Here is a 22,756-nt window from a genome sequence, read left to right on the forward strand (position 1 = left end):
GTTGTGTGACGTAGTGCCATAAAGCATTACGTAGTTCTCGTGCCCTGTACCAAGTTCATCCCGGCAAGTGTGGTGCCAGCGTTCCGACGGATTAAACGTGCATGAAGGCACGTTCTCCGTAGGTCAGTGTACCACCAAAATGCTTTTGAAGCTTTTTAAGGTAAAATTGTTGTAAAATGTTACTTTCAAGTGACTACAATACGCTGATGTAAGGATGATGCAATCTCATGCACTCAATTTAATTTCTGATGCAATCACTGCATTCAGTGGTCTTAGAGTGGTCGTAAACTTTTGTCGATAACTGTATATTTTCAAAAATATGAGACAGCTATACCTGCAACTTTTATTAAATGACCCCAGTGTGTTATCGTAGGCTATGTGCTGACATCAAGTCAATATGAGTTCAGATCAAAGACAGCTAGGACAGGGCAGTATTTTCAAGCCACAGATGACGTAACAAAGTGCACGATGACAAGAAATGGGAAGTTTCTGCAATTACCTTTTAAAAGGGCCGTAGAGCGCAGTAATTTCATTTATTTTTTTACCCAGTAAATAAAGATTTGGTAATTTCCTTTGTGTCAGACTACATAATGAAGTACATTTACCTCAGCTAACTCTGCTAGCAAAATAATACACGAAACAAGACCTCTAAAGCTAATGCAAAATGTAGGAGACACAAATGCAGTCTGTTCAAGCAGAGAGAGAGAGAGCAGAGAGAGCTGCTGCAGAAGAGGAAATTAATTCCATCAGCCTGCTCTTTCACTCTCCACTGCTGCTACAAGCTCTCTATCCCGTTGCCTGGCAACCATAATTCCTAGCCCTTCTAAATGGATGTTCTCCAAGCACTGAGAACATTAAGGTGAAAGGAACAAATGCTTTTATGGATCGGAAAGTCTTTCAGTGCGCATGTCATTCTATGTGTTTTAAAATGGAGGGAGAGATGGGAGGCTCAACTTTGAATCCTTCTCTGTTCAGTTTCTACATTTTTGACAGTAAATACAAACTTTGTATGCTATCAAAAGTGATTCCCATAAATTCAAAAAATTCAATTCAAATTTAGCAAGATTTGTATATTCCTCAGTGAATGGGTTGGAAATATGGGGTCCACTCAGGAAACTCCACTGAAGCAATGAACACATTGAAATGAGTTCAAAGCCCTGAAACCAGTCCCCTTTATCAGTTGGTTTTGAGGTTTACTAACACACCTTCCCATAATTCCCAGACTAACACTGGTCACCAAAGTAAACCAAAATTTAAACAAAGTAAGAATGGCCATTTGGAATATTGGATTTTTCAAACCAAATAACAATACAAATAAGAATGATATTTATCACTAAAAAGAGATTATGTCTTGGCAGAGTATCACCTCACAAAGCAGGCACCAGTCCTCATCAAATAAAAGCTTACAGTAGTGGTCCCGGTTTATCCAGATTCAAAATCATAGACAAAGAGTAATGTTGTAGTAATCTGTAGTAACTGTCTGTTTTCCTCTTTCACTCAATTGAATTCATTTTTTCATTACAATACATTACATTAGCCCACATAATGGTGGTATATTGTTATCTTATCATTTTGAATACTGTCTTTTTAAAGATCTAAACATTTTAATTAAGCAATAATGAATTAATTTTCATTTGAGAGAGAAACTAATACAAAGTACTTGATAACTGGTAACATTGAACACAGTCAGTACAAGATTGCTTCATGAAATGGAACATTTATTTGCTATGTGAGTTCACTGTACAAACTCGTAGCTTTATGTGTCACATTCAATAAATGCCTCTCTGTGGAATGAGGTCATTGGAGAGTGATAAGTCATGACAGTGATGTTTTTTCTGTTCATACGCAAATCCTTTTGACCTCAGTTAGTCAAACTCACTAGGGCGTATCATGCAAATCATTCATGAGGCTTCTTAAAAAATCTCTAAAAATCTAAGCTTTCACTTTCAATTTCCACTGTCAAAACACTCATGATGAGATGAGAGTTATGAACCAAATGTTTCCAAATGTACACCCGGTAACTAAATGACCAGACTGATTTTCAGTTCAGTTCTTAAAATATGATGGAAAGATCCTCTGACATTTATTAAAACTATTTATTACTAGCATTGTTATCATCTAGAGCTAAGGTATGCATCTGATAAATGAACCCCTTGTGGTGATCCCCCTCACATTTGAAATGGCCGACTGACTTCTATTATCACTCTACTAACACAGAAAATAACATGTCACAGAGAGAGAGAGAGATCTACTAACACAGAAAACAACATGTCACAGAGAGAGAGAGAGAGAGAGAGAGAGAGAGGATTACTGGCTTTGAGCTCACTCCATCATTACACCCTCATATATGTGTATAGTCAGTATAGGTTCAAGGATGAAGAAGATTCTTCTTATTAGAATCAATTCGTTGAAACTTCCATACTGGCTTATATCTACCTTATTTTAAACAAAGTTCCATATCCAAGCTGTCCATTTCACTTACTCCAGCATCTATCTATAAATCCAGGAATCTCTGTGTGTCTGTCTGTCAGTCTGTCTAGGGCGTATCTCCCTGACGGTAGTTACGTTAGTTATGAGATTTTGCATGTAGCTTACGCATGTCATGAACCTGTGCATCCTTGATTTTGAAGATTTTTGAAATCATAGTTCGCGAGATATTTGTATTTTACCGTTTCCCGTAGGCACTAATGGGTTATCGTTTCCCGTAGCACCGAAATGACGTCACAAATTACGTCACAAACAATATTAGCGGTATTAAAACTATCCTGCCTTCACTCAAAGTTCAGAATAGCGTTGGATACGATAAGGAGGTCCGCATTCAAATTCTTCTTGGTGAACAGATACAGACTTTTGCTCAGGTAATCTTAAGACAGTGATTGATTTTATCTATTCGTTTATATAAGCTTCTTTATATTAAGTTTCAAAGTAATGTCTAGAGTTGTAGGCTACAGTCATCTAACAGACAGGGAATAGTAATCCACGCGTAATCCAAACGCAAACGATAAAATAGAAATATCTCGCGAACTATGAATTCAGAGAGAGAGTTGTATAGAGTAAAATTCATGCATTTTGCATATGCCATGAATAAGTGCTGTAATCACAGTTACATTTCAACCATGCTTATGAAATGAGTTTGCCAAGTTGTAAGTCAAATAAGTGCAGAAATGTACTGTAAAAATACGCTATACTAATAAACAATATGAATATTTTGATAAGCCTCGGAGGCTTTCAGATTGTCCATTGCTTTCCCATCTGTTGCTATGGAGTCCACGAAATACGTGCAAATCTCGCTGTAAGTTATGTTGGGCTCACGTCGTCATGTTATCCTCCCGGTCCTGCACTGAATTCGGGTGGGGGATAGTAACGCCATCTCCAGTAGTATTTAAACTGTGTTCCCATTGTAAGGACATATTAGATTACGATCTGTCTGAGAATGGGCTGTCAAAGCTAGCATCATCAAAGTCATACAGTAGCCTACAGTACAGTAGGCTACATACATTCAATAAAATGAACCTACATTTGAGTCCAACTGCATGACCATTCTTACCCTACACTTACCCTTACAATAAAGATGTGATCCTATTTCAACCATAACTTCATTTTAAATCATTTCTTTCTTTATGACATTTAGTTTATAGTTTAGACAGCAACTTTGACATCTATATTCAACTGCATCCACTACATAATCTCAAACTTTATTTGTTGGTATAGCTCCAAAAAGGCTAACATTAAAACATTTCTTAATGAAAAGGAAACATGCATCACAATAATACTTCAGTGTAACCTGTACCTATGTGGAGTGCAAATATGTCTTGCTATTACACTACCCAACAGCTACACCTACGTCTGCTAACACTACAGAATGCATGATTCCTACGGGCACTGCACTAGTACTTACTAACACAAGACAACCCAGATTGTCCACAAGTCATCATTTATGACACGCAAAGTTCATGTCGTTTTTACTTTGTTGACTAGTCAAAGAGCAAACTATGATATCCCTCACCAGTGCAAGAGACGTTGTCAACTCACCACAGAGAGAGAGCTGGGAAGAAGGCCAGCATCTTGACTCAGCATGGCAGACAGGTCCATGCCCTGCAGTGTGAAGGGATGCAGTCCATTGTGTGATGCAGAGGGGGGGCAGAGGGGGTGATACGCTCCAGACTCTGACTCAGGCAGGTAAGCCAGCATATGTTCAGGCAGAGTAGGTGGCGTGATGGGAGGGATGTTAAAGTCTTCATCTCCAAGGCTGGGTACTGGGTAGGACTGCTGTCATTAAGAGAGAAAGAAGACAAGCGGAGGTATTACATCCCAAAACTAAAAAAAGCAATGCAATTAATTTGAACTACTGTTTACAGAATTAATATACTGTGTGTGGTGCCATGTTGCCTTGTTAATACAGTAAAACAATACAAAAGTATTTATATAATGCACTTGAACTGTAAAAAAAAAAAAAAAAAAAACAGATATATAAGTCTCAGCTTACTGGAATTGACCAGGATTAATTCTGATCAATTTAATGTCTTCTCTCATGCATGTCTGGCCATTTTCAACTTAAGCAAAAACATTAGCACTTGGAGCAAATACATTACAAGTCACAACAAGGTGGACGAGAAAAAGGAATGAAATGAGGGAGAAAAAAGGAATGAAAAACCTTAACAACCAGCTACAGGTCAAATTTAGTATGGCAGTCTAGTAGCCTTTAATGAACCTATTTGGAGTTTACAGCCTACTTTGTACTATATGATAGAAGAGATGGCAAGCCTTATTAGGAATACAGATGGCATGTGGCTCATATGAACATTCAATGGATTGATCACCCAAAGAAAAGTAAAAGCGCTATGAGTCCATGTCCTGTCTTCCTTTGTATCAATTGTGAGAGCAGGCGCATCTATCATATCACAGTGATGTCTTTACCATTTTTATTCACTGCATCATTTTCTGCCAAAGCATGTTTTTAAACCAAGTCTGATTGTTAGGTTAGAGATCACCCTACATTGTGCCAAAGCTGTTCAGGTACCTCAGGAGTATCTTTTCTCTGAAATAAAAACCTCTCAAGTTTGTGTTTGGAATGTAAAATCAGCTCATCGTTTTCTAGGCCAATGTATCCAGTCAGAATGTTTTAGGCCAGTCATGAGTCTACATGTCCTAACACCCCTGGTGTGTCACAGGCTTTACAACCTCAACATCTGACACCACTGTTTCATCCACCGCTAATCAAATGTTATCCAATGCTGATGTAATCCTTCGTATTAAGAATATGTTACTCACCTTGAGTTATCTAACGGAATACATTACAAATTATGTTTTATGACATGTATTCTGTAATCTGTAGTGGAATACATTTTAAAATTAACTTCCCAACACTTCACTTAGTCCAACCATTACTTGCACAGGAAGTTCCTACGCTTCTAAGACATAATTTCATCAAATCTTTTTTTTAAATAGCATGAAATGCTTTCTTTTTCAATTCTCTCAAACATCTTGTTGTTACCTTAATCTTGGTTTGATGTGTCAGATTGTATGCAAGCAAACCCAAGAGTGATTTACCCAGTGAAGACGGTGGCCATCAGCCTGTGAGGAGGCCTCTCTCTTCCACGGTCCTGCAGCCTGCCTGCTGCTCTGCTGGCTCTGGCTGGGGCTAGCAGGGACACGGAACTGGGAACAGATAAATTAAAGGCTCAGAGATAGTCCTTGCAAAGTGGTGCATGGCAACTTCAGTGACAATATACTGTATATTGTGAATTGATTAATTAGAAAAAATATGTTACTGTGCAACACTGAGCAGCAGCTATATTGGATGAACATACTGGTGTCTGCATTGTGGTAATGGTTTGTATTTCTCCCACATGAGAACCTTGGAAATGATGGTGCAGAAACACCTGATGGTGCAGTTAACCCACCTGATTTCCTGGCAGAAAGTCTTGGCCTGGATCTGACATTCCCATGTACATGTCACTCTCAAACTACAAACAGAGAATTGAGGGGGAAAAAACACCAGTGAAAAGTTGCACATTTAATATATGAAAAATGTTAGATAGAAGGGGGGACCATAAAAGAGATGAACAGAGAAACACTGCAATAAATGAGAAACATTCTAATACGGTCAGTGTTTCACATATAATACAACTCTTATTACACTCATTATAAGACACTTCTTCATTCTCAATGTGACGGAGCGCATGGCGACCACACAGGCAGCGGCTGCCTCCATTTACAGACATATATGCAGGTGCAAATGTTTGCCTTTGTGTGTCACATGTCTGTTATCCGTGTCCGTATACAGTTTTTATTTGATATTCATTATACACACAAGGTTAATAATATTAGCGCTATTTCAACCATTACACCTCTTCACAGTTTAAATACACCCACTCATTGTTTATTCTGTTAAAAGAAATAAGTAGCTACTATGGTTTTGAGAAACATTTGTGAGTAGGTCGTTAGTTCAGCCAACGGCGCGGCGCGACTACTAAAGTTCAGCAAGGACCTCTGTTGTTATTTGAGAATCACAACCCTGGTTCTATTTTGGTATTTAATTCAACAATATGCTGTTGTTATCAAGCTATGATGCTTAAGTTTTACAATAGCATCAGACATTCTTCATCACACATTTCTGCAAAAATGCATTAATATTGAGAGGATGGGGAAACAGTAACTAAAACAGTGTTAGCAAAGGTGAAACAAAATTAAGTAATTCCTATTTGAGTATTAATTATCTTAAAACCCATTTAAACACATTCAATGTTTGATAATAATAGTCAATAATACTAGAGGAAGGGAAGGCAGGGTCATGATGAGTGAGGGAAGTATGTAGTGCTTGAACTAACACTATTGTGTGGTGTGTGGGGGCATCGTGCTGACACATCCATGTTTGCACTTAGGGTCTTGGTCATTAAATAAGCTAAATTATTTTGCCAAGTCATTATATTAGCATGGCAGACTTTGCTTTTGCCATTTGTCAATCAATACAATTAGCCCCCCCTGTATCACTATTAACTCCAATGGCTGCAAATAGAATTCAAAATTATCTCAGAAGGATCTGATTGTATATATTTTCTGCTGAGCAGTAGAGGTCATTATTTTGATGTTTACTGCTCCTGACAGATCATGTTCATTCCTCTTTATTGGATCCTTCATGACCTTTGACCCCCTTTGCTCAATTGGCTTAATGCATTTGCTTCTGTGTCAGTGGATGAAATATCTGGAGGTGACATATCTCCTGCTCAGCGTAACATACCATAATCCAATAGAGCCAATACTATTTCTGGCTTTTCCACCTGCCCCCTCATATCTCTCCACTACCTCTTCACATTCATCATGTTGTGTGATGTACACATTGCCAGCAGCTCGTTGTCCACTACAACCTATTTGTGTAGCATTCAATTCTTTGTAGTACCAGTATCTTGGTGACATGCCTTTTTTCAGGAGATTCTGAATCCTAATCTATCTTCATCACAATGAGATTCTGAATCCTAATTCATCAACCTAGTTCATCAAAGTGAGATTTTCCAAAGAACTGGAATCAATTTGATTTCACATATTTTTTTTCATGGTTGGGGAAATGAGAGATGGGTGAGGGTATGACTGTATGTGCATGTGTGTGTGTTAAGACATTTATTATGTATCAGCATGCCTGCTATTTTAAGTTGTGACTCATAGTTGCACTTTAACTTACTTTACTGTACTTCACATGTAAACTTAGCTGGACCATAAAACAGCCTGAATCTTTCTGTGTCTACAGCCAGTTTCCATGTTTCCCTTTAAACATGCAAATATGTTCATGGAAATGGGACAAAGTACAACTCAGTTTCACACTGAACCAACAGAGATCTGAACAATAGCTCCCGTCTCCGTGTAGTAGATGTGGGTATTGCTCTGTGCTCACACTGAAACCTCACCCTCAGTCTTTACAGGCTGAAGTCAAACAATGTCAACAAAGGCATGACTGTAATTATCTCATGGAAAATCATTTCTGTCAACTTTCATTTCAATAGAAATGTAAAGGTCAGATATTCTACTGTACGTGAGTGTGATATTTCCTACTGACACATTAACTCCACATCCCACCAAAAAATACAACTTCCATCCAAAATGCAAAATCAATTGGTTCATATAAATCAGAGAAATAAGTGAAATTACTAAATAGAAAGCTTTATGAAAGGAACATGCAAGGGTTTGTTGCCAAACCAAATTACACACATTCTTTATATGGACAAATCCTAGTCTGAATAACAAGCAGCCAGAAAAGTGGGTCAGGGTCGCCGTGGAGAAAAGGGGGGTTAGATTCTCAGTCTTCACATTCAGTATAAGGAGTGGCAGTTATCTCTGAATTCAAGTGATTCAAATGATGCATAGCCTTTGTCTGTACTATCTCTTGTTCGTTTCCTCCTGTTCTCTTCCAAATAGCATTTAACACTGCATGTTTCACTAGTGTAATTTACTCTCAGGATGCAGAAGTCTGATCAAAGATTAAGATCTACAATTTAGTATTTAGACATAGGCCTACTTCTAGGAAATATTCTTTGAAAATAAAGACAGCTTTTTATATAATGTTAATCTTTTAATAAATAGTTTAATAAAATGTTTGAAGGAAAAAATAGAGGTCAAATCTAAGTGCTTGTATTTATGAATGAGAAAACATGAAAGAGAAGATGCATCGAGATGCAACGATAATCGTTTTATAATTAAATCATTACACTTTGCATCAGAATCAAATTGAATCTTGAGGCCAGTGAAGATTCACACACCGCTAGCTAAGACTCAGCCATAAACAATTCCAACCAATCAGCACCTTGCTTCTGAAGAATGGGACGGAGGAGTGTAATTTGTTTGGCTGTTGAGTTGAAATATCATCAACCTTTTGCCAGAATTGTGCACCTTTAAGTGAATAGGGACTCCACAGCTGATGCCTCAGGGGCTGACTAGCAATCAACCCTTAAAACAAGATTTGAACAACTGAAAAAAAATATTTTATAGTTTTACATTTACGTTTTATATTTTAATAAATAACCTAAACTATAGCTTGTTTAAGTAATGTTATGGACTTAAGTGCCAATTCAAATCCTCATACCATTCTTCAGGTTTTCCTCTCATTGCTATGAAATGGAATGACATGACGCATCAGTTGGACATTAGGCCTTAATTGGCCTGACAACATACAGTATAAATGATGATTCTAAACTGTAGTCTGATGGTAAAATGCTCTGCAGCTGCAGCATTGCCGTTGTACTGCTTGAGATGCTTGTGCAGGTGTCAACAAAATGAGCTTTTGGCCTATAAAATAGTCTTTCCATTGAGAGAGTCACTCTACAGCACTGCAAGAATTCCCAGTAGATGTTAATAGAGGTATTTTTAAGGTAAGGAGAAGTTCTTACCTTACTTCATCTGCCTGAGTATGCCATTGCATGTTTGTTATTGCAATATTTGATACATACTGAGTAGACTCACTGTCTACAGACATGTACTAAACAATTGCCACTTGCCACAATTAACACTTCAGCACAGGACACTTTGTTCCTATTTCCTAACATAATTCAAGACATGGTATCTCATTCCTGTTGCCATGGCATTGCATACTTCCACTGTAAATGTGCTATCTTGGTAGTGATGCAAGTGTTAAGTACCAAAGTGGTAGAAACTAAACACTGTGGAAAACATGACTAATAGTTCTTCTTGCCCATGACCTTTCCCCATTAGACAGCTGAACACATAGCACTGGCAGAGCAGAGAATGTATTCCTTTTGAGAGCTGCAGTAATATAGCAACCGCTAGTTTCTCATTTAGTCCTATCAAACACCACACCTCAAATGTCTTCCATTTTGGTGGTGCAGGTGATCCAACACTTGTGAAGGACTACTGTTTCCAGACGGACTCAACCCCCACTTGTGCAGAAGTATTCTCTATGTGTATCCGGACATATGGTAGCCAAGCTTATTCGTTTGTTTAAACTCTCCTTCCCCTAGTTTAATGACAATAGAGCAGCTGTTCCTTGTTTACATGGTGTCATATATTTGCACTGTCTCTCTTTCCTCTCCCTTGTTTGCAGAAGGGAAAACACTCAACTGGTACATACTGTATATACTTTGAAAGGTACACAACACGTTTTAGAAATTTAAATCAGGCCGTGGAAAACTAAAAGGGCAGATAATGTGTTCAACTGAAATAAATCTAGTACACTCTCATACCTGACTGTTAGTACTATGGACAGTTGAGCTTTGTGTAAAATACCTATATGATGTGTTGATTTTGAATGACTACTAAGCCTTTTAAACTTGGTTAGTGTTGACTTTGAATGACTAATAAGCCTTAAACTTGGTTAGTGTTGATTTTGAATGACTACTAAGCCTTTTACACTTTGTAAGTGTTGATTTTGAATGACTACTTAGCCTTTTAAACTTGGTCAGTGTTGATTTTGAATGACTACTAAGCCTTTTAAACTGCTCAATAATTTTTTGTAAATTAAACCCCACTTTTTTTCAAGTGTAAATTGCGTTTATGCAGATTTTACAGATTCTGCTTCAAAAGCCCTCCAAATGTAAGAGGAGAAATCAAACACTTTAAACTCAAAATCCCACTTTTTCCAGAATTGATTATTCATTTGTCAAACTTTTGCACACTTGTAACCTGATGTTTCAGACCATATCTAGCCCAGTTTAAAAGCCTGCATCTAAATGCAGCGGTGTGAAATTGGGAATGTATTTGATTGTAGTTAGGGGTTGATAAGGAGTTAGGTAGTTTGTGCTTTTTCTGTATTTCTTTCCAAATATAAGCTGTACTTTTTGTCCACCAAATTTCTCTTCTAATTGTTAACATTTATGTTTAGGTCAATGCGCTATAACTCCTACTTTATAGAGGTGTGCTTGCATAACCTCAGTGATAAATTCATGATCTGGACTGTTCTCATCATTATTGTAAATGCGAGATATATCCTCTTATACCCCAGTGATACATACTAATTACTGATCGGCTGGCAAGAGTCTGATAATTAGGTATTTTGAGTAATCTAAGAAGTGTCACTCTATCAATCTATATAAATAATTTGGCAACTCTGATGGTTGCTTTTTAATTTGTACATGTTACCACTTGGATCTATCATTCGGCAACACAACATCTCCTACCATTCATATGCTGATGATACCCAACTTTACCTATCCTTCTCCTCTGATGACCCCAGTCCGGTAAATGACCTCACTCGTTGTATCTCCGACATAAAAAATTGGATGGCCCAAAATTTTCTACGGCTAAATGATGCCAAGACAGAGATTCTGGTTGTAGGCCCTAAGGCCCTGAGAAATCACTTTCAACCAATTTTAACCTCCCTCTGGGCAAAACCATGTGAGAATGTAAAGCATTTAGGAGTGACTCTTGATGCAGATCTTAATTTTCAAAAGCATTTATCCAACATTACTAAGACAGCCTTTTACCACCTTAGAAATATTTCTAAAGTCCGTGGCTTCCTGTCTTTACAGGATTCTGCAAAATTAGTTCATGCATTCATCTCAAGTCGGTTAAATTACTGCAACGCACTCTATGCTGGTCTAACAAAACAGATGTTAAATAAACTTCAACTTATCCAAAATGCAGCTGCTAGAATAGTCACTAGAACTTTAAAATTCAATCATATCACCCCTGTTCTTAAATCACTTCACTGGCTCCCTGTACAACAAAGAATTGAGTTTAAAATACTCCTTCTTGTGTATAAATCACTAAACGGTCTTGCCCCACCCTATATTTCCGATCTGATTTCTCTTTATGATCCATCGTGTTGCCTAAGATCCTCCAATAAATGTCTTCTCACGACCCCAAGAATTAACACCAATGCTGCACACGGTGCCTTTAGCTACTGTGCCCCAACCCTCTGGAATAGCCTACCTTTGGAGTTAAGGTCATCTCACTCAGTGCTCTCTTTCAAAAAGGGAGTTAAAACTTTTTTATTTTCTACAGCCTATTCATGACTATAGGTTTTTTTTTGTTTTTTTTTTAACACTTCTTTTATTGTTTTTTTATCTTATTGTTTTTCTTATTTTTTTTATTTTCTTTCATTTCATGTAAGCTATATACATATATATATATTTTGCTAAGTGTATTTGTTTGTGTGTTTATTTTAGATAATTGAATGTTTTCTCTGCACAAAGCACATTGTGTCTATGTATTCCATATGAAATGTGCTATATAAATAAACTTGAACTTGAAACTTGAAATAAGGATCCATTGCTTAACTGTAATTTCTACTCATATAACAGTGTGTTTAGGCAGGCAAGCTAATGTATGAACAAAATAAACATTTTTATTTTCCCTTTTGTCAGGTCATTTTACTGTTTTGGCGCTATATAAATAAAACTGATACAAACATGATAAATAGCCTAACACTGATATCATCTGGAGAACTACCAAACCAACTACCCAACACTATCCTTCTCCATGACAGATGAAAGTAGTACCGCAGACCTTTGAACAGTAATATTAATAATCTCTCCAAATACACATTTAAGACCCTCCTCTGCGAGGCTTGTACTGCGATGCAGTAATGTACCATTGTCAAACATAAAGAAAGGTCAGTGTCCAGTGTACTGTGATGCAGTAATGTACCATTTGTCAAATATGAAGAGAGGTCAGTGTCCAGTGTACTGCGATGCAGTAATGTACCATTGTCAAACATGAAGAGAGGTCAGTGTCCCGTCCCCGACAATCAACCGTAGCAAATGGCAATAATATGTTTTAGGCGCAGCGTCGCTAAAGACAGTAGGCTAGCCCCTACACTTTGCCTATGTAACAGCAGTTCTAAGTTAACTGCAAAACATAAAATAGCCGAAGATAGCACTTACCTTTACTGGAGGTCGTACGTGTTAAGTTTAAAATCTCTAGCGAAACCGTTAGCTTACGCAAGCCACCTCCACACATTGTATCCAAGCTGTTATTGAGTTGATTTAAACTGCAAGTTCAACCTCAACTTATCTGTCTGCAATACCGCTCTCGGCCTCTATGCAACTCGGCGCTCTCACACCTGGCAGGCATAGACAGTAGAGGAGAAGAAAACACGCGTTAAGACGCAACACTGGGTATCGGTTTTTGGTATCGGTAATTTAAAACGAGTACGAGTACGAGTATTTTAACGAAGTATCGACCCGATACCCGATACTGGTATCGGTATCGGTGCATCCCTAACTGATAACATTGGAGAACCCCAAAACCAATTGCTTTAATTAATACAATTTTGAGGACAATATTGTCTTTATGTGAAAATACCAACACCTTCCATTAAAATATGTCTCATATCAAGGATTTCATGTAGATGATTTTACCATTGTCAAACATGTACCATTGTCAAACATAAAGAAAGGTCAGTGTCCAGTGTACTGTGATGCAGTAATGTACCATTTGTCAAACATGAAGAGAGGTCAGTGTCCAGTGTACTGCGATGCAGTAATGTACCATTGTCAAATTTGAAGAGAGGTCAGTGTCCAGTGTACTGCGATGCAGTAATGTACCATTGTCAAACATGAAGAGAGGTCAGTGTCCAGTGTACTGCGATGCAGTAATGTACCATTGTCAAACATAAAGAAAGGTCAGTGTTCAGTGTACTGTGATGCAGTAATGTACCATTTGTCAAACATGAAGAGAGGTCAGTGTCCAGTGTACTGCGATGCAGTAATGTACCATTGTCAAACATGAAGAGAGGTCAGTGTCCAGTGTACTGTGATGCAGTAATGTACCATTGTCAAACATGAAGAGAGGTCAGTGTCCAGTGTAGCACTACAGGGGGGTGTTGAGTTGAGTTGAGGCACATCTGGTGGGTGCAGGTAATATGACCTCACACATATTGGAGTTGGTCTGGAGTGATGGGAGGGACACAATGCTCTCCTCAAAGATCACAGCGACTTCTCTCCAGTCAGCATCAATAAGCTTGACAGGTGCCACTAACCCACCAAAGAACACTCATCTGAATGAGAGAGCCAGGGCCATTAGTTAACCCATAGCTGGGGCTTAACAATAGGGCCAGGGTATGTGTACAAAGGCACTTTGTTAGTACGCTAGTGTTTGAGAGGCAGTGGGTTGGGTTTGGGATGCACAACAGCAAACACACACACACACAAACTGTCACACACACACACACACACACACAGATAATTGGGGCTATGGGTTATAAGAATCTCATAAATATAAAATGGAAATATGACAATGCTGAGTTCCAGCCATTCCATCCCCACCTTTAAACATATTCATAGGGAATACATGTGAATATATGTGACAGAAACATGTTATATCTGTGCTGACAAAAGATACAATATTTAACTGATAACATTGGAGAACCCCAAAACCAATTGCTTTGATTAATACAATTTTGAGGACAATATTGTCTTTATGTGAAAATACCAACACCTTCCATTAAAATATGTCTCATATCAAGGATTTCATGTAGATGATTTTACCAGATTAACCACATTGAGCGCTGATCGCTGTGTCCGGCTCACACCACATCCTGTGTGAGGGTCCAAAAAAAAGATACAAGAAGAAGAAGAAGAATAGAGATCCATGCGATGACATACTTCTGCCCACATAGTTGTAGTATGTGGATTGACAACACAATTGCATTTATACTGGAGTTCAATGTGATCATAACGCCTCCCTGACCATCTCCGGAGGTTGTTTGGTGATCGGATCACGATGCGTCCTCAATGCATCTTGAGAGCATTTACACCTGTACTTTCATGTGGTCACACAGTATCCGATCACCCAAAATGCATTTTAATGCCAGGTGTAAAAAGCCCCCAAGTTTTATGGGAAGGCACCACCCAGTTGTCTTCCAGGTATATTTAACAGTATGGAGACCAACATTAAAATGCGTTTTGCAGTCATTGCAGTAGTTGGCCTAATTGACTGTACTCTGGCTACATCCACAGTGGTTGTAAAATGGAAAATATCTCTGTCTAGACGAGCACATGATGATTCATGTACACTGGACGTTTACGGCAGTCATTGTCTACTCTGCCGTGAAAGGGTCACATGATAAAAGCGCAAATCATCAGGGAAGGTTAAGTTGTGACTGATAAGCCCCAAACTGGAAATTAGCGTTTCCAAAAGTCTCAGTTTCTGCCTGTCTAGGTGTACGTTTCCCAAAAGCATAGTAACTATGTTAGCAATTTACAGAGTTGGAACCATGCAGTTGCCATGCAAGTGTTTCCCAAAACCATAGTTCCAACTATCAAGGTATCTATGTTGGTGTTTTCCAAAACCATCATTCCCAAACACTGTTTTTAAGGTTGTATAGTACGAACTACAGCTCTCGTCCTGTGCTTAGAATGTCAGTTCCAGATACTACCTGTCACCACTGATGTCAGCTTTTGGTGTTTGGTGTGTTCAAATTAACCATTATAAATGGATTCCCACTTGCCTCTTGCGAGATGCTGTACCACTGCTTAAGCGGGATTTATGGTCAGTTTTTAACGCAGAACGTAAGCATGTAAGATACACAAGAGCCCCTTGCGCAGTTACATAACACCCCTTACTTGCTTAAGTGCGACCCCCAAAATTTCGGACTATCCAACAAAGCCACGCCGGCCCCACGCAGTTGCAAGGACTGTGATTGGCCTGCTCACCACAGCCTTTCATGAGTCTCACAATTCCGGTCATCAGTCTCACAATTTTAATCATGAATAGCCTTCAAACTGTCTCACAAGCCTCTTCGATTGTTTTGGAGAGAACGCGCTAATTCACCAAACAAATACTTTCATATTCATTTTCCACCACTTGTAAGTCATGTCATCCATTCATATTGACGTGAATCAATTAATTGCAACCGTGAGGCAAGCGCGAGTTTGATAGAATGAGCCCGGTCTGCTCATATACAAAAGCTAACATTAACGTGGAGTTTACTTGCGGCCAACAACGTTGTATTACAAGCACTGACAACATACACTCATGATGAGAAGGTACACCAGGGTACTGTTCAGGCTAAACATAGAGAACGCCCCTTTATCGGGTTCGGCGAAGCAACTTCTGATAAATTACCATAGTAACATATCACTTAGCGCTAACCTGCTCCAGGGCAGGCTATACTTTAGCTGGCTAAGCTTGCCACACCCCTGGCAAAAGGAGGGATCCCATTGACCAAGGACTGAAAGGAGTGATATTAGATAGTTTGATTAGCGTAGCGTTCTTTGCGATCACCAAGATCCATTTTCTCATCATGATGAGTTCGTGTTTGCAAACGTATAGTTTTGCAAACGTGTCTAGTTTTTGTGCAGTAGTGAATAAAGTCTACCTCAGTCTACTTCACAGCATTTCATTTTTGTAGAAAAGGTGGATGCATGATAAGAAGAGAGAAATACACACAATTTCTTTTCATTGCTTCAATGTATTGGATTTCTTATTAATACATTTACATTTAATCATTAAGCAGACGCTTTTATTCAAAGCAATTTAGAAGGAGATGTAAAAGTATAATTAATACAGAGGAGATTAATACGCAAGTTTGGCCTGGATGAAATTAATCCGCATGATTAAGGATCCACCCGTTCGTCGGCAGACCGGTATAGCCTGTTCTCATTTAGCGAGATAATTTTAGATAAACTTAGCTTCAGTTCTATGCCGAACAGGGCCCTGGTGATTCTCTCGCTGTCTACTTTCACCTTTGAATAATGTAACTCATAAATACATCGTTTTAAAGCGCTGTGGCCGTCATTAAAAGATGTGTCAATAAACGAACTTCTGCATCATGTGATCTGTCTTTTTCGCCACTGGTACTGAATTGCCAACCTTTGTATTTTGTGTAACACATGCATTCATAACATCAAGCCTTTTGCCCACTACACTTTCATGCTCCGGTAAGTTTTTAGTGTCCTGCTGCAATAAATACGGTTCCTTCACTCAAAATAAAACCTACAGTTCTGGCGTTGATTTGCTTTGCAACATGCACAATCCTTAGGGAACCTTAAGGAACCGTAAATCAAAACGAGTCCCTTGTGTATCTTACGTGCTTACAGTTCTGCGTTAAAAACCTACCCTAAATCGGCCTTTAGTCAGAGGGTAATATGTAAACCAGGGGTCCCCAACCTTTTTTGCACCACGGACCGGTTATATGTAGGGATTTTTTTCACGGACCGGCTTCAAGGTGTCATTTTACACCTCTTATTAGTCACGTCATCCATTCTGATGTGAATCATTCAATTGCACCCGTGAGGCAAGCACAAGTTTGATAGAATGAAGCCCAGTCTGCTCATACACAAAAGCTAACATTAACGTTAGGTGGAGTTAATTTGCTGCCAACACGATTGTATTACGAACGTTAAGTGCATAAAAAATACAACTCACCAAAACTCGGAATCAGTGCTTGGTCTCCATGTGCCGAAACAGTTTTAAAGGCTTCATTGGCTCGTTTGCTAGCTTGTCGCCACATATTAAACAGAGCGGACTTGGTGCGTGAGAATCACCTGTTGCGATAAACCCATATTTTAAGTATGACTCCTGGTATTGTCTGTTAAAAGAAGCTTTCTTTTTTTGAGGTCGTAGGCTCCTCTTCTGGCTCCTTAGTTGGCCTTTTCACCTTTGCAAAGAAGCTCTCCAAAGATGTTTGTTTTTTTACTAAGTTTCGCTAGTTTGCGGGCTTATTTTTTGAGTGACGTATCACTTGAACGAGACAAGCGTCTTGACGTGACAAAAGGCACAGGCGAATGTGACTTCCGGGAAAATCCGGTAGTTTTTCAAAATAAAACACCTTTCAGACACTAATAATTAATACAGCGGAATTGATATAAATAATTTATTCTTTCTGTGGGGCCCGGTAACAAATGCCTCACAGACCGGTAGCGGGCCGCAGCCCGGTGGTTGGGGACCACTGATGTAAACTATTATATATAAGAATATTCTCGTGATGTAGGGAAGGAAAATGGTGTATGTTTTACATAGAACTAGTAACAGAAGATTAGGATGATAATTATGCAGACTAGAAAATTAGGCTGGATATGAACCCATTATCTCCAAAGTGCAGGCTTCAGGTAGGAGACTGAAAAGGGTTAGCCTACTGAGTCACAGAGTTGACAACAAACGTGTGTTTATTTGGAAATAACACAATAGCCACCTAATCAACATGAATATGTAAAGGTCTATAAAAGGTCATTGAATACAGTCGAGAATTTCACAGGGTCATCGGTGAAGAGGACATCATATGTAAACGAATTTGAAGGGTCAGATCACAAACACCATTGGTTGATATCAACCTGCCTTTTAATTGTGATGCTTAATTGCAAACAACCTTATAGGCTACAACTAAACTGATCCTGTTGCTCTGCTTTAGCTTAGCGTTATATTTCTCTGCTTTAGCCTAGCGTTATATTTCTCTGCTTTAGCCTGGCACTATATTTATCTGCTTTAGCCTAGCATTATATTTCTCTGCTTTAGCCTAGCACTATATTTATCTGCTTTAGCCTAGCACTATATTTATCTGATTTAGCCTAGCATTATATTTCTCTGCTTTAGCCTAGCACTAGAATTATCTGCTTTAGCCTAGCACTATATTTATCTGATTTAGCCTAGCATTATATTTCTCTGCTTTAGCCTAGCATTATATTTCTCTGCTTAAATAAGCAGTATATTTCACAGGCAAATACTGCTGATGTGCAACACAACTAGCTTATGAAAAACTTAACCTGGGGCAATTTGAAATAGTTTTTTCTCGGTACTGTATCTAGTAACGGAAAGTCATTTTAACTTGAATTCAGCAAGTATTGAGTTGCTACGCAACATCTGAAACTAATTTTTCGTGAGACTTGAGAGCTCAGCAAAACAACGTGTTTTTCTATTATCAATTACCATTTCATTTCATTTACAAAATAAAAGGACAGAAAAATGCAAAATAATAAACAATCAACTAACCTCGACCGTTTGGTCATGTCGGGAAATATCAAACTTCGGCTTTGGGGTATGAACCTCGCTAGGACTCCGTTGAAACGCCAGTTTCATAATTCCTGGCATGACTTTACTAGCGGTAAGTAAGTAGTTATTGTTAAGTTTAATGCCACCCTAGGGTCTATCAATAGTGTTTTCTGGAATCGGCTGCTCTGGACTGCCTATGTACAGTGATAGCAGTCATTTGGGATGGCTGTATAATCTCTCCCTTTTCCTTTTTCGACTAATTTGCCTCGTCTGCGTTGTGAAATTAATAGCCAACATGTTTGGCAAGAAGCACCGAAATAAAATGAGTGAATTCCCCTTTCTTCACTCTTCACATCTCATTCTACATTTGAGGGGATGAGAAATCTAATGACCCCCCCCCCCTTGGTGTCTCTTTAATACATCACCTGCATAGGTAGTCAGAGCTACTCTTGATTCATTCAAGGTCTCACAATGAGAAACTAAAGCAGGAGCCATGAAATACCACACATAAATAATGACATTTAAGCTGGAGACGACAGTGATGGGCAGTAGCCTAGTGTCACTACTTGTAGCGACGCTACTAGCTTAACTACATTTGTCAGTAGCTTGGCAATAACGTCGCTATTTACAAAACCAAGTAACTTTTCAGTAGCTAAGCTCTTTTATTGATCAAGTAGCGCAGTAGTGTCCTTGGAAGCTAACTTATCCTGGACCTTTCTGATGTTCATACATAACAACCTTCTCTGCAGCCATCAAACACACAAATTAAGCAGTACGTCACTTTAGTCGAGACGAGTGAAAAGCTAGGTATCGTCATTTCAAGTACAACAGACGCTGCTCATCAATTAAAAATTAATTCTCCCCTAATTTTAAATGGGTAGTTTGCGTGCAGATTCTAGACAACCGGATAACTAGAATGCTGTTGATATTTAGATACAGCTGAAGATGATGAAAGTAAAAAAAAAAATCAAACACAAATAAAGGAAGTCCCTGCTGTCTGCTCAGGAAGTCGAAATTGCGAAAATGCACTAAATAGACGAAAGATGAAGGGAGGCGGAGGTCTTCTGCATTCATTTGTTTTCATCTGCGTTTGAGGACCTGACTCCACAGCCATACCTTCAAAAGTACGTCACTTTAGACGAGACGAGTGAATATAAAAATATAAATATGTTTTCAGATGCCTTCTTTGTAATCCAAAGTATCCATGTAGTTCCTTTTAACGTCAATGACATCCAACACAAACATACGAACACACGTTCAGGTGAATTAATTTAATTTCTACTGTTTTTATCTGACTGACAGTTGTGTTGATCACTAAAATGGCATTAACTTGGCATGCAGTTTGTTTAACTAAAAGTAGCTACTAATGTATCAAACTACTTTTGACAGGTTTTTGTAACTTAGCTTGCTACTTTTTTATGAGTGGTAGCTTCTGTGTAGTGAAGCTGAATTTATTGTAGAGTACAGCTGATAGCTTAGCTCACTAAACATATCAAGTAGCTTGCCCATCACTGGGAGACGAGTATCACTAACAATCACAGGGGAACACATGAAATGTACCCACATATATCTGGGAACAGCAAGAGATCTGGAATAGAATTGTAATCTTATCTCACCTGTTTTTGATGTAACTTCCTACATTCCAATGTTCTCCCATAGCTAGTTAACATATCATTGTTTTAATATCATATTCAAATAAGTTAACCATTAAGGCCACGGCCAAGGCAAAACAAGGTTTAAATGTAAACTGTTAATACATATTTACAGTATCAGTAGCCCTATGGATCAGTCTTAGTCTCAATAGCTTACAGTAGCTACCAATCATTTATGTTAATCTAATTGTGGGTATAACCCTTCACTGTGTGAAAGGCTCTATCTAACCCTCAGTGGCGGTGCCAGAGATTTTTTTCTGGTGGTGCTATGGGGGTACTCTGCGTTTTACTGAGGGTGCTATGAAATTAGGGTGATAGCATATGAGTCTCATTTTTCTCTACTACAACACCTCCCCACCATATCGTCACATATGTTTACACGTTTGATCTCTAACGCGTCTTTGGGGTACATAAAAAGCGCCATTCAAATCGATCGTATTATTATTATCATTAGGCTACTTCTGACGGACGCGCACAAAGCCGCGTTCATCTCCGACGGTCAAAATGGATGCAGCATGTTATAGATAACGTAATCCCAAATACTTCACTTACTTCAGTGTGTGGATTAAAGTTTGCGCCAGATGACTACCAGGGCACCACTACTATGTGCGACAAATTAAACTAAACATACCAAGTTCAATACACTTCTAACTAAAGACGGCAGATTAGAATATCTGATAGAATTAACTTAAACAGGCAAAGAGTCAGAAATGCTTTCAAAAAGTGTATATTATTTTAGGTCACAATCAATAAAAACATGAATGAAACCAAACACTAGGCTCTCAAAACCACAATAATAAGAGATCAAAAAGTGAATCAAAAAGTGCACACAAAACTATGCTTAAAACATCCCTTAATTGTTTCCTAATCATTTCTGCCATTACATTGATGATCTCATTCTGCACGTCATGGTGCACATACTTTGCATTTGACAGGTTGTTATCTAACTTTTTCTGAACGGTTTTATCAAATTTTCCAATTACAGATAGCACCTCGCGGAAATTACCCCTGTTTGCTGAATCCTCATCTTCAATGTGGCCTCGCTGTGAGATCCCCTGACAAGCAGTGTAGCGCAAGCTTTCCACAACATTTTTGTAATATTGGTCTTTTCGGACCATCCTGGGCGTTCATGCTTAAAAGTCACCCAGGGTGCTAGCAGCATGGCTAGCAGCGCCCTCAGTAGAGGTGAAGGGTTGACTTCAGAATCAGAATCCAATACCTCTTGCATTTTTTCTTCCTCTTGAACATCTTCTTCAACTCGAGGAAATTTGCGGATCAAATACCGATCCATTTTCGTGATTTTGTGAACGCTTGACTTAGAATTGACCGATCGCGAGGATTACTGTTACTTAAGGCGGCTGCTTGCTACAGCGTTGGGGGTTAACGGTTGCGCAAAATTTACTCGGTGCAGTTCATGCTCCCAAAGGTTGCGCGTGTTGTCATGAGCCTGCCATTTGCCTGGCAGATAGAAAGCTGTTTCCCTAACAGAAAGTCTGAAGCTTGAAGTTCTTTTCAAACCTTTGCTTGGGTAGCACTGTTAAACTGAGCAGACATGCAGACTACATTTGAGTAATCTCATCACGTAACATTCGTTTTCTAAAAACAATCACATAGTATTGCATGTTTAACTGTGGTAGAAAATACGTTAGCTTAATGCTAACGTATATGGAAAATCCTATAGACACCGCGCTAGGTATTAGCATCAAGTAATTCACGTTAATGTTTTTGTATGAGCCTGACATTTGCTCTGCAGATAGATAACAGGTTCCCTAACAGAAAGTCTGAAGCTTGAAGTTATTTTCAAACCTTTACTTGGGAAGCACTGTAAAACTGAGTAGACATGCAGAATATTTTAGTAACCTCATCTCGTATCATTCGTTGATAGAATGCAGGCTGCGAGGCTCGCGTAAGGGCTTACGTAAAAAATGACGCAAGTCTAGAAAAAGGGGCCGACGCACGCAGGACGTAAGAAGTCGCGCAAGGGTCGCGCAAGGGGCTTGCGCGGCCTCTTGCGCTTGCGCTTACGCTTACGTAAGGAAGCATGAATCAGCCTTCAGCCTTCAGCCTTTAGCCTACTACTCATTGAACAATCACGTTCACGCGCAACGTGTCTGTGTCGTGCTACGTGACCAATCTGTTAATTTCAATCTGTTATTTTCTTTTGTGATTAAAATATTATTATCACACAATACATTTTATTAAGAACTCAGAATGAAATTAAATAACCGCTG

At 38.8% G+C, this 22,756-nt stretch overlaps 1 protein-coding gene across 1 annotated transcript in view; it reads right to left on the reverse strand.

Moving 5' to 3' along the window:
* tox (thymocyte selection-associated high mobility group box) overlaps nt 1-22,756 on the reverse strand; it is a gene marked incomplete at its 3' end in the record, with an annotated part of 46,334 nt that overhangs the window by 18,286 nt on the left and 5,292 nt on the right. Inside the window, exons 2-4 of the mRNA XM_080836961.1 lie at nt 5,904-5,966; nt 5,551-5,658; nt 4,033-4,269 (exon numbers count right to left, since the gene is read on the reverse strand). Of these exons, the coding sequence (XP_080693087.1) occupies nt 4,033-4,269; nt 5,551-5,658; nt 5,904-5,966 (408 nt within the window). The remainder of the gene's footprint in view (nt 1-4,032; nt 4,270-5,550; nt 5,659-5,903; nt 5,967-22,756) is intronic.

Source organism: Sprattus sprattus, assembly GCF_963457725.1.
Source record: "Sprattus sprattus genome assembly, chromosome: 4".
Taxonomy (NCBI): domain Eukaryota; kingdom Metazoa; phylum Chordata; class Actinopteri; order Clupeiformes; family Clupeidae; genus Sprattus; species Sprattus sprattus.